Here is a 13,963-nt window from a genome sequence, read left to right on the forward strand (position 1 = left end):
CTCAGTGTGATTCTGATCCGAAGCCAGCACTGGTTAGTGCCAAGCGAAAGCAGTTTGAGGACAGGCAGCAGAAGTGGTAGAGACAAAATCCATCTGCAAAGAAGCATTTAAACTAGCTCTAGTTCCTGGTGTGGGACACCCAGGGGCTGAGCAGGACCAAATTTGTCCCGCCAAGAGTAAGCGTCCTGTCAACTGTTTTGAGCTGCAGTCTACATCAAGGAGAGTACCAAAAGGACTTATAGGATCCAGATGTACTGCTGATGTCAAAGTCGCTGGTCATCACGGTTCCGGTCTTCTGGATACCGGGTCCCAAGTTACGACCATTCCGGTTTCCTTCTACAATGAACGTCTCTCCGATCAACCAGTTCAACCTCTGCACGAGCTATTCCACGTCAAAGGAGCGGCAGGCCAAAATGTTCCATATCTTGGCTACATTGAAACTACAGTGACTTTCCCTAAAGACTTTGTGGGAAGCATCATTACTGTTCCAACTCTTGCACTCATTGTTCCTGATGTCCGACCAGAATTTCTTACTTCAATTCTGATTGGTATGAACACTCTCGAAATGCTCTATGACCTGTTTCGGCAAAGCGACAATTCTTCTTTCCAACCAAATGCATCCAGTTACCGAGCTGTACTGCAAACTCTCCAAGTGACCTATCAACAAAGCTGTAGCGGCCATCTTGGAGTTGTAATTCTGCTCAGTAAAGTCTCTGTGCTCATTCCTGTTGGCCACACCGTATTGCTGAAAGGCTCTGCTAAAGTCTCTGCTCCAGCAAGTCAGTATGCTGTCGTCCAACATCCGGATTCAGGCCTACCGGGTGGTCTGTGCGTTAGCAGCTGTCTTGTCGACATGCCAACACATTTCCCTCACCAAGTACCTGTTATGGTGAGAAACGAATCGGAGCAAGACATCTACATACCACCTTCGACCATCATAGCAGAGCTGGGAGCGTATGAATACATCGTTTCAGAGCATCGTGTGACCAGTGCCTCAGCACCTGGGACGAACGGCTCTCCATTAGTTTTTAACTTTGGAGAATCGCCATTACCCCTGGAATGGAAGGAAAGAATCACCACCAAGTTGAATGCAATGTCCAACGTCTTTTTCCGGCATGACATGGACGTTGGCTGTGCTAGTCAGGTGAAACACCATATTAATCTCCATGACGACACTCCATTCAAACACCGAGCAAGACCAATTCATCCTCAGGATATAGAAGCGGTTCGCAAACATTTGAGAGAGCTACTAGATGCCGGTGTTATTAGAGAATCTGAGTCACCATTCTCGTCACCTATAGTTGTTGTCAAGAAGAAAAATGGAGATATTCGACTATGTATTGATTACCGTAAGCTCAATTTGCAGACTGTAAAGGACGCATATGCATTGCCAAACTTGGAGGAATCATTTTCTGCACTCACTGGATCCAAGTGGTTTTCGGTGCTAGACCTCAAGTCCGGTTATTACCAAACTGCAATGAATGAAGCAGATAAGCCAAAGACAGCCTTTGTCACGCCTCTTGGATTCTGGGAATTCAACAGAATGCCCCAGGGAGTAACCAACCCACCTTCAACCTTCCAAAGGTTAATGGAAAAGTGTATGGGTGACCTCCATTTGGAAGAGGTCCTTGTGTTTTTGGATGATCTGATCATCTTTTCCGAGATGCTTGAGGAGCACGAGAGCCGGTTGCTAAGAGTGTTGAGTCGTCTACGAGAGTACGGATTGAAATTATCGCCTGAAAAGTGTAAATTTTTCCAGACATCAGTCAAATATCTAGGACACATTGTTTCTGAAAAGGGTGTTGAGACCGACCCAGAGAAGGTATCTGCACTAAAATCCTGGCCAGTTCCCACTAATCTCAAGACCTTAAGATCCTTCCTGGGATTCGCAGGCTATTACCGCCGTTTTATTAAGGGGTATTCAGCCATTGCAAAGCCTCTCAACGACCTGACCCGTGGATATTCTTCCACAAGAAAGAACTTAAAACCTCTTGGCTTAAAGGTCCCCCAGTTTGATTCAAAGCAACCCTTCGGTTCTCGGTGGAGTCCTCATTGTCAACTTGCTTTTACTACCTTGATTGAGAAACTTACCAGTGCACCAGTCCTGGGGTTCGCTGATCCAAAATGCCCTTACATTCTGCATATGGATGCGAGCACCATTGGGCTGGGTGCAGCGCTTTATCAAGAGCAAGACTCTAAGCTTCGGGCTATTGCTTTCGCAAGCCGAGGACTCTCTTTAAGCGAGAGTCGTGGAGAGTCGTGGAAAGCCCTTGGATTGAGTCCCTGTCCATCATGGCAGATGTTCTTCCTGAGAGCTATGCAGAAGATCCTGGATTGACTGTGGTTCCGACTCTGTCCCATCTTGAGCTCCGGGACAAACAGAGGGTTGACCCAAATCTCCGGGAAGTCATACACCAGATGGAGACAGGTGAGAAAGTTCCTCCTACTGCTAGGGAGGGGCTGCCTGAGATTTCCTTGCTGCTGAGGGAGCTCAATAAGCTTAAACTGGTAGAAGATATTCTCTACAGAACACGACAGGACAATGAACAGACTTCATATCAACTCGTTCTGCCTGAAGAACTTCGTTCCACTGTTTTGCAGAGTCTCCATGATGATATGGGTCATATGGGGATAGAGCGCACGTTAGATCTTGTTCGCACTCGCTTCTATTGGCCAAAAATGTGTGTTGACGTAGAGCACAAGATAAAGACTTGAGGACGGTGCGTTCGTCGTAAAGCTCTTCCTGAGAGCTCTTCATTAGTATTTACACTTCCAGGCCACTTGAACTCATCTGCATGGATTTTCTCAGCCTTGAACCAGATACCAGCAACACCAAAGACATCCTCGTGTTAACAGACCACTTCACCAAATTCGCCTTAGCCTTTCCCACTCCAAATCAGAAGGCTAGGACAGTGGCCAAATGTCTGTGGGACAATTTTATAGTCTATTATGGAATACCAGAACGACTACATACAGACCAAGGGTGGGACTTTGAGTCCAAACTAATCAAGGAATTATGTGAAGTGGCTGGAATTAAGAAGTGTCGGACTACACCGTACCATCTGCGAGGAAATCCGGTAGAAAGATTCAACCGCACCCTGCTCAACATGTTGGGGACTCTGGAAGCAAACCAGAAAATGAAATGGAAAGACTTCGTCAAACCCTTGGTACACGCTTACAATTGTACAAGGAATGAGACTACAGGATATACACCATACGAACTGATGTTTGGACGTTCTCCTCGTCTTCCGGTCGACCTGGCATTTGGTTTACCTCCGAGTAGGAAAACCCACCAACCTCATTCACAGTATGTTCAAAATCTGAAGTCCCGGTTGAAAGAGAGCTACGATATTGCCTCGAAGAATGCCGCCAAAGCATCTGAAAAGAACAAGGTCCGCTTTGATCAAAGGGTCACCCCTTCAAAGTTGGAGCCAGGGGACCGAGTGCTTGTGCGCAGTGTTCGCTTGAGAGGTAAACACAAGCTCAGTGATAAGTGGGAGCAGGACATCTATGTTGTGGTGGATCAAACTGGAGACCTACCAGTCTATACAGTGAAGCCAGAGCGTCGTGATGATCCTAAACGTACTCTTCATAGAGATCTTTTATTACCGTGTGGTTTTCTACCTGCTGTTGAAGAGCCGTTCATTGAGGTCAGTCCAGTCTCAAGGTCAAGAACGCGGCAACAACGTGAGATTCCTCCTGACTCTGAGGTCTCTGAAGAGGAAGACTCCTCACTTGAACCAACAGTTCTCGGTTTGGACCCAAATCCAATGAAGTTCACTGTGGAGAAGTTTTCCAAAAGAGCTTCACCTGCAAGTGTTGCCAATGACTATTTTTCTCCATCTATGACGTGTGAGTGAGCCAGCCGCTTTTGATGTAGGGTCAGAGAGTGAGCACTTACCTGAAGAAGAGACGTTACTTGTCATCCCTGACCACTTACCTGAAGCTGAAGAATTTATAGTACCTGTTGAAACTGACTTATCTGAACATCTACCTGAGTCTGACCCTGAGGAAGAAGAGTTTGTCGATCCTGAGACGTCAGTTTCTAGTGTTTCTGAGCCCTCAAACTTTGATTTAACTTTTGATTTCTATTATCATATGTTACTTGAACAATAACCACAAAGTGCACTTAACTATAACCAGTTCAACTGTAGTCTGTCAATATTTTGTTTTTTTTTCTATTTTTTTCCTTTATTATTTTTGTTGTAAATATTTTGTTTAGTCACTTATCAATATATGGTACCTGCACCAAATTTAAAATTTATGTTTCTGTGTTGTTACTGACCACCAGCTCCTGTAGTCGAATTTAGACTTCTGTGACCTAACTAGCCTATACTGTTTATTTCTATAGCCACCTATTTAATTTATTATAGTTAATATTAATGAAGTAGTATTATCGGTTAGCAAGGCCCAAATACCCGTTACACTGACAATGGTTAGTATCGTTCTAGGAGTACACCAGAATGTCATCAATATATACAATGACGAATCGATGGAGGTACTCACGGAAAACCTCATTCATGAATTCCTGGAACACAGAGGGGGTGTTGACCAGGCCATACGGCATCACCCTGTACTCGTAGTGGCCTGTAGGTGTCACAAAGGCTGTCTTCTATTCGTCTCCCATCCGGATTCGAATGAGGTTATAGGCACTGCGCAGGTCAAGTTTGGTGAAAATACTTGCTCCTCTCAACAATTCTAAGGCAGCAGGAACGAGGGGGAGAGAATACTAGAACTTAATGGTTATTTTGTTGAGAGAGCGGTAATCTATGCAGGTACGGAGGCCTCCATCCTTCTTCGCTACAAAGTAAGTAAGTAAGTAAGTAAAGTTTATTTATAAAGCGCTTTTCACAGATAAAATCACAAAGTGCTGTACAGGAGGATAAGTAAAAACAAACAGTATAAAATGTATATACATATGTAAGATTAAAGTGACAATAGTGAAAACCCATCAACCAAAAGCCTTCTTAAATAAACATGTTTTCAGAGCCTTTTTAAGAGAGGCAACAGTGTCTGCCAGACGCATGGACAGGGGCAGGGCGTTCCACAGTCTGGGAGCTACAGACTGAAATGACATGTCCCCTCGGGTCTTATAACGAGTCTTAGGGACTGCAAGCAAGTTCTGGCCAGAGGACCGGAGAGTGCGGTCAGAGGAATACAGCTTCAAAAGGTCCAGGATGTAATGTGGGGCCTGACCATTTAAGGCTCTGAAAGTCAGCACTAAAATCTTAAAATCAATCCTGAATTTTACAGGGAGCCAATGGAGATCCAGTAAGACTGGTGTTATGTGAGACCTTCGAGGGGCACCTGTTAAAAGTCTAGCAGCAGAATTTTGAACAATTTGCAATTTGTTCAAAGCAGACTTATTCAGACAAATAAAAATAGAGTTGCAGTAGTCAAGTCTTGTTGATATGAAAGCATGAATTATTATTTCCAGATCCTTCTTTGACAAAATTTTGCGAATTTTAGAGATGTTCCTAAGATGATAAAAACAATTTCGGACGAGCTATTTAGATTGTGTCTCCAAAGTCATGGCCTGGTTAAACACAACCCCCAGGTTTTTGAGGCTGGATTTGACAGAGCATCCCAGAGAGCCAAGGTGCTGTTTGATCAGCGGGATCTTATGGTCTGGGGCAAAAATCAGAGTTTCAGTTTTGTTTGAGTTTATCTGCAAATAGTTTGTGGCTAACCAGTCTTTGATGGAGGACACACACTCTAAAAACAGAGACAAATGATGAAACTCAGACTCATTAAAAGAACAATACAACTGGACATCATCAGCATAGAAATGGTATGATACATCCTTGAAACAACCAATAATTTGACCAAGTGGCAAAATGTACAGTAAAAACAAAATAGGGCCACTCCCTAAGGCCACACCTTGTGCCACTCCACAGGACAAATTGGTCACATCAGACTGTACATTGTTCACAGCAACATTAAAGGTTCTGTCATGAATATAGGAAGAGAACCACTGAAGGACAGATCCTGATAGTCCCATCTCATTATGAAGCCGATTTATCAGTATACCGTGATCCACAGTGTCAAAAGCAGAAGTCAAATCAAGAAGTAAAAGTACAGTGTAGCGTCCAGAGTCCGCTGCCATCATCACATCACTAGAGACTTTGATAAGGGCTGTTTCAGTAGAATGTAATTTTCGAAAGCCAGATTGAAAAGTATCAAACAGGTTGAGCTGCTCCATAAAGGAGGTCAGCTGGCATGCCACTACTTTTTCCAAAATTTTGGAGATAAATGGAAGTTTAGATATGGGCCTATAGTTTTTAGGTTCTGAAGGGTCAAGATTGGGCTTTTTAAGGATCGGATTTACCACAGCGTGTTTGAAGTAGTTGGGGACTGAGCCAGATCTAAATGTCTGGTCTTCTGTAACAGACACCCAGACTCCTAGATAGCGTAGAACCTGGAGGTTGTGTTTATTGAGAACAAAACAAACTAAACAAAGGCAGAGAAGAACTTGGGGAATCGTCAACGGAGTGATGGAGCAGGAACCAGGATAAGAGAGTGAGGGAATGTCTTCAGAGAGTAACCAGAGGTAGTAGGTAAGTTAGACTGTATTCTTAGTTGAGGGACAGGTGCAGATGATCAGTACTCAGGGGAGAGGGATGGTAGAGTATTAGTGCTGGAAGTGTCCGGTAGATCTGTAGATCTAAGAAACATGACCAGATACAGCACGCATTTACCAGTTTTAAAATGACACAATATAGCTTATTAGGTAGACTAACTCGTCACTTGTAACTTAACGAGAGGCCAACTATTTGTTCATACATTTATTTTCTTAACCCTATATGGGCAAGGCCATAACGATCCTGAACATTTATTTATTGCTATTTTCCAAAACATTAGGTTAAAACCCCCCCCACATATTTCTGTTTTTCTCCCAAATATAGATATTTATTTTTTTTATTTTAAAGCTGATAGAAATCATGATCGAAAAGATGACATTTGTCTCAATGCTTAATCGCAGCACAACAGTTAGCATACAGTGTGTATATTACTAATATGTTTTATTTGTAAATTAAAAAGTGCTTAAGGCATACAGAAAAAGTGGCAGTGCTTGTGCAAAAAAGAAAAACACAAACAAATAAACTGCAAATTAATAGCCTAATATATTTTTTTATTTTAATAAATGTTAATGTCTGAAGAAAAAAAGCAAAGTTTTATCATTTCTTTTATTTTTAGGAAGGTAGACCCACTTAGAATCAAACTAAATTACAAATGCAATTACTGAATAGAACGCACAACTTAACTGTTGCAGGGCTGTATCACTGAAAATTATTTTAAAAAAATTATTATAGAATTTTTCTATTATTTAATATTAATAATATTACAATTTAACTTGATACAATTATTTTATTTTTTTAATGGCTACTTTCAATCATTATTGTTTTTGCGAGACATTTCAGATGGTAACCGGTAGCCAATAACACAAAAACAATTAACATCGAACAAAACAAAACAAAAATTATCTTATGAACTATTTATAAAACTAGGACTAACTATCTGAATAAAATCAACAAAATTGGCTATCATGGAAATCTCATACAGTGACCAGGGAGCTACTCGCCATCCGCACAGAAGAAATTAACCGTCAGTTTAGTTGTACCTTACGCAATTAATTTGTTTACGAAATAATAAAAGAGCGGGCTTCTCGAGAGAAAAGACGTGGATATCAGTAAATTTAAGACGTCACACCGATTGTCCCGGCATGTGTGTGAAGGTGAGGGCAGATTATGGGAATGCTCTTGTAGTGTGAATGAACACATTTTCCGTCCCAGAACAGTTGCCAGAACAACATTTCTAGGGATAAATCCCAGGATTTGTGTGTAAAAGTAGCTTTTAATATGTAAGTAATTGTATATTCAGTCACTTTTATTGCAAAATAAACCATGATCAAGTATTACATGGTTACTTACCAAAGAAATACACAATTGCTCACAAAATATTGATGTGAGATTAAATGTTTGTATTATGTAAAACGAAAGCTTAGCACGGAGTGCAACGAAAGACAATGGTGTGTGTATGTGTGTATGTACGTATATGTATAATTATTTTATTATTATTATCTATGTCTTGCTGCTGGTTTTGTATTGTTTTTTGTGTTGTTTGTGCACTGGAAGCTCCTGTCACCAAGACAAATTCCTTTTATGTGTAAGCATACTTGGCAATAAAGCTGATTCTGATTCTGATTTTTGTGTGTGCAAAAACCTTTACTAAAATTGTAAATGAACCTCAAGGAAAATAATAAAGTAAAAAAAAAAAAAAAACCCAGACAAGAACCTTTTATGTAGACGTGGCATAAGACACCTTGTTTTGGGAAAATTCTAAGCCAGAATTTTAAGGCAGAAATACAGAATTGTTAGCTATTTATTGCAAAACTTAAAGGTTTCATTTTAACCTTTAAAATGAAACCTTTAAGTTTCATTTTAAAAAACTTAAAGTTTTTTAAAATGAAAAACCAATCATAAAGATTACCAATCATAAAGATTACTACATCCATTATAGTACATTCTTAAAGTGTCCACCTTTCTAATTCAAAGAACACATGCAAACATACAAACACAAACAAAACCACTACTGCCACTGTATGCTCCATTGATCAGAAGATTGCACAGCCTACATGTCACTTGAGACAATCTACTGCAGCATTTTTTGCTCATTGGCTGGCATAATGTGTGTTAATGTTGCCTGTGCCATGACAAACAAGGTAAAAAAGGTTAAATTCACACACGGTAATTGTTTGCAGGACATGTCTCACCAGAGACATCACTCATTATAGCCACATAATGATGACAATTAATATTAGACAGCATAATGAGCTTGTTAATGGATGTTACGGACCACTCAGCTCGAATCCAAGGGCTCCTTGCTGTAACAAAGTTAACCTTACTGGAATTGCTTGTAAGAGTACCAAAATGAGAGCCAGGCAGATCTCTTTAGCTGCAGGCCTCAGTCAGCATAATAATCACAGCTCAATAACAACTACCAGTCCAGCTGAAGCCAGCTCTTTTTCCTTCTCATTTACTAAGAAAAAAGTAAAGTCCTTCATCTCTTGGTCTACTCCATAGAACTCAGTGTGACACGTGCTCCAGGCTGCTCTTTATGAGGCAAATTAAACATTGTGTGCACAGTTTATGCTGAGAGAGGGAAAATGGAAGCTAATGTAACTGGCTTTACTCTGGAAATTCATCTTTTTATGAACCCAATGAAAGTGCCACTGCTGTCACATGTAATGTGTAATGCCTTTGAGCATGATGTGATTTCAGTGTCTGCAGGCATCGACAGCTCTCTACCAATCACAGCGATGACATCTGTGTTCCTTTGCATATTTGTGTGTGAATTTATGGTTGGTGAAGCCTTTGGAGACATGGTTCAGTGTGAGTTTTTGAAGCTTCAACATACAAAGAAGAAATACAGTATGTCACCAAGACAGGATGGCAATATATGTGTGTACATCTTGTGTGTATTTCTCTATAAGTAAAAATATGTACTGAACCTTCACAGTGCAGAATAAATAATCAATCAACATGAGGTGACAAGGTTGCACATAAGGTATCTTTTCTGGCTTTTGTCAAAAAATGATTAATTGTGCTGCTACTAACACTTTGACACCTATTTTCCATTGAGAAATTAAATTCTCAAAAATGTTAAAGGGATAGTTCACCCAATTATTCAAGTTTTCCATCACTTATTCACCTTCATGTCATTCCAAACCCATACGAGTTTCTTTTTTCTGTTCTCTCCATACAATGAACGTGGATGCTGACTTATACTAGGCAAAACTACCAATTTTCATAATAGATTGTCTGAATGACTAGTCAGTGTTAAGGAACCCATAAATGTATATGTCACGGTTTTGTCACTCTGTCAGTCTGGGTTTTTGTCTGACAGAACCGTGGCATCATCGTCCCATGTCTATCTTGTGTTTCATTGTCTGTCTTTGTGTGACCGAACGGCTTCGGTTGTATTCCCTGCCGTGCGCTCTTCGGTCTTGTTTCATATCTGGAGCACTGTGTCTGGATCCTGACTTCCTGTCTGGTTCAGTTTAGGTCTGTGTCGGGATCCGGACACTCATGCTCCATGTCTGTCTGTTGACATGGGCGCATCGCACTTATGTCATCTTGGCAGCATGCACTTGCATCAATAGTTTATGACTGTCTCTCGCAAACACGGGTGTGCCTCGTGTCGCGCTAGTGTTGTGCTGCACGCCCGTGTCGTGAGCTGTCTTGTTTTTGTTTTTGCTATTCAGGTGAACTATCCCTTCAATCAATGTCACAGTGATACTAAATACGCAAAGTCACTGGACAATAAAATCTACCACCTTAATGAAAGATCAATCACTGTTTGAGCTGCATCCAATTCCACATCTCACCTCATTCCTCGAGTGGATCGGTTGTTGTAGTTCTGTACCAGCTGAGGCAGACCAAGCATGGCTTCAAACATAACAGCCAAAGAGCCCAGAGCTTCCACAAACAAGACCCAGTCCAGAAAGAAGAATGTTATAAAAGCACACATCAGGGTAAAGGCAAAGCAGAACATCAGGTAGTCCTCAAAAGAACTCCAGCTCCAGAAATATCGGAGGTCCAAATCTGAAAAACAGAGAGTGAGGAAAGAGTGAGCGAAATCATACTAATACACTAAAAACAGATTAAAATTAACATTAAAATTTGTAAACAATAAGATATCTTCAGGCATCAATTTACAGTATATACCAAAGAAAATGGGATGGGAAACTTTTTATTGTTAGTATGCATGTCATAATGCTCAGTGTTTCTCTCTGCGCTATATGAAAATTTAAATGAGCTTTGAAACCTGTGCCTCTTTGAGCGAATCTCTATTATACACAGAAACCCATTTCCGACAACTCAACATTTCATCTACAATTTTCCTGAGTGCCATTAAATAAATGACCAAGTCCTCTAGGGAAACACAGCCAAACATTCAGCAGTGAGGATTAAGCACTCACATAAATAAAGACACAAAACCACGACTGTAACAGAGTAAGTAACAAAGGAAACCACCTAAAAGAAGCAAAAATATATATTTTTGGAGTATTCAGCTCATTTACATTTACTAGTTCTGTACATAATGTATATAGTAATGAGCGAATGAGTGGTTTCAGATACAGATTTCAGATAATGCCCCATGAGTTTAGCATAATGATGGACGCATGTGCTAACTGTTCATATTTTTAGTCCTCTCTTTACACAATTACAGCAGCTTATGCCTGTTGCCGTTGTGCTGACTCTAAAAGGAATATTTTTCTTAAAATCTGTCATCAATCTGTCATCATGTTGTTTCAAACCTATAAGACTTCCTTCCATGAAACACAAAATTATCTGCAAGGCAAAATGGCATTTGAATAATAGATGCAATAAAAGTGAACAGTGACAGAGACTAACATACTGTCTAACATTACCTTTTGTGTTTCAAGAAAGTGAAATGTTTGGACATTTCGATGACAACCGATGTAGATATTCTAGATAAATGTAGATAGTCTGAACAAAGGGATCTGATGTCATTATTGAAAAATGAGAGTATGGACAGTCAGTCCCATAGATAGGATTTGAAAAAGAATCAGATTTATATGCAGTGTGAACAAAGACAAAGAAAAAACACTGAATAGCATAGACAGGCTTCTTAGTCTCATTGGTCATCTCTACAATAGTGATCACATACCATGTAAGACATCCTGACATGATCAATGACTACGGTACCTGCCTTTCTCCAAAACTGATGGAATGAATCCTGAAATAAGCTGATATCAGCTCAACAATTGATCGCCACAGTATTGTTATGCGCTCGTGTCATTTACTAAGTTTTAAACCGTCTGATTACTTGTACATGTCTAGTGTCGCTACCTGATGCCATCCGCTGTTGGGAAACGTGTGCATGACTGTGTGGTAAAGCAAGAAGTGAGATGTCTCAATGTGTGTGTTTATGATTAATGCACCGTATTATCAGAAAGCTCAGAGCCAGAACTGAGAGAAGAGATAAGATCAGGAACTGGAAAGCCCCGGAAATAAAAAAGTGAGTGCTAGAGTGAAAAACACAAGATGAAACATGGTAATGGCCTCTTCCTGTCCTTGTGAAGCAGCCAAGGACAAAATAAAATAATATAAAGATATGGAAAAGTATGGGAGAGTACTCTCCCATACTTTTCCATTACTTTATATTCACACACCTTTCTCTCTTTCTCTCTCTCTCTCTCTCTCTGTCAAACACACACACACACACACACACACACACACACACACACACACACACACACACACACACACACACACACACAGCCATCCTTGTTTATCCAATAATTTGTTAGAAACAGCTGCATCATTTGGTTCTGATCCGTCACGTAAGAAAGTAGTTACATGCACAATTGCGTTGTTATGACCGTACTCGTTAGTTTTTTATAATTTTTTGAAATGTACTTGTTCATTGAACTGTTGTACAGTATATAAGCAATATCACACTCGCAATCGTCATATATGGCCCTACATCAGCACACATGGCCGAATCATGCTCGTGTGATTTTGCTTAAAAAAAAAAAATAAATAAAAAAAAATATATATATATATATATATATACACACACTGTATATATACACACACTGATGGCCTGTATATATAATAGTCATGTATCAATACATGACGATTTCCGATCCATTCAAGTCCTGATTAATAAAATCAGTTCTCACCCAACACTGTCTTCTTGCTGAATATCCAGTTTCACTTGGAAATATGTCACATTACGGAAGTAAAATGGGTTGTAAAAAAACTAGGGCTGTTGATTTAACTATTTATTTAGTGTGATTAATTATATGAAAAATAACATGTAAAAGCAATTTACACAATTAATGATGCCCCTGATCCATACGGTAATTCTATAATAAGAAATGTTCCTATTATTAGACCAATTCAAGCTTTATGTACCATCTTGATGTGGCAATAGGGAGAAGTCAGCTCCTGCTGTACAGGCAACACCCCTCATCAAACCATCATGAGCAACAGGCAGCACAGCTTTCCTCAAATGTGCTTTTGTGCTTAAAGACAGCTGGACTGAGCACAACAGAATTCCGGTATCTAGAGACACGTTTTTTAATGTTTCAAGTGACATTTATTTTGACACAGCATCCTAAACCACTAGTTAAAAATGGAAGAAAATTAGTAAAATGCAACGCAACTAAAGTGAGACACTCAGAAAGTGTCCGTCTGACGCATGAGTGCATAGACCAACTATTTTAACAGCGCAGAGGGAAGTAGGCCAATCCTAAAGTTATGTTCAATAATATGGAAATAAATAAAAACTATATTTTTACTTTTAAGCCACTTCTTTGTAATGTAGAAATGCTAAAGTTGTATGATGCCACAATATGTGTATATGATGTAATGTGTTTGAATTAACTTAATTCTAAAATTTGTTTAAAAAAAAACATCCGTGGTTTCAAGCCACATCAGTGAAGCTGTCAGGCCACAAAAGGTCTTTGCTCCCCATCACTTCATGGGGCATGTCAGTCTCAGCCAATAAAATCAGGCCAGAGAAACCTTTGGAAGGATGACAACTGATGAGGAGGCCCGTCAAAATAAACCATCTCTTCTACCGCTATGGCCTTATGACCAAGCCTGCCTGATGGAGATTGCCAGGTTTACGGCCCGATGGGCCTTTTTCACATCTGTCCGTGCCAGGCCAGGGGCACTGTTTTACTATTTTTACTTTTAAGCCACTTCTTTGTAATGTAGAAATGCTAAAGTTGTATGATGCCACAATATGTGTATATGATGTAATGTGTTTGAATTAACTTAATTCTAAAATTTGTTTTATACTATATTTATAACTATTTCAAATATTATATAATACATTTGTATACTTTTTTATGCTTTCTTAGAAAATATTGATATTGCGATGAATCCCATTAATTAGTTGGCACAACATGTAATTATTTCGATTC

General features: G+C 39.9%; 1 protein-coding gene across 4 annotated transcripts in view; it reads right to left on the minus strand.

Annotated features, from left to right (window-relative positions):
- LOC127661390 (solute carrier family 66 member 2-like) overlaps positions 1-13,963 on the minus strand; it is an 86,349-nt gene that overhangs the window by 23,255 nt on the left and 49,131 nt on the right. For all 4 annotated transcript variants that reach the window (XM_052152057.1, XM_052152058.1, XM_052152056.1 and 1 more), the window contains exon 4: positions 10,388-10,604. In XM_052152057.1, coding sequence (XP_052008017.1) covers positions 10,388-10,604 — 217 coding nt within the window. The remainder of the gene's footprint in view (positions 1-10,387; positions 10,605-13,963) is intronic.

The sequence above is a fragment of the Xyrauchen texanus genome, chromosome 21 (genome assembly GCF_025860055.1).
Source record: "Xyrauchen texanus isolate HMW12.3.18 chromosome 21, RBS_HiC_50CHRs, whole genome shotgun sequence".
NCBI classification, from domain to species: domain Eukaryota; kingdom Metazoa; phylum Chordata; class Actinopteri; order Cypriniformes; family Catostomidae; genus Xyrauchen; species Xyrauchen texanus.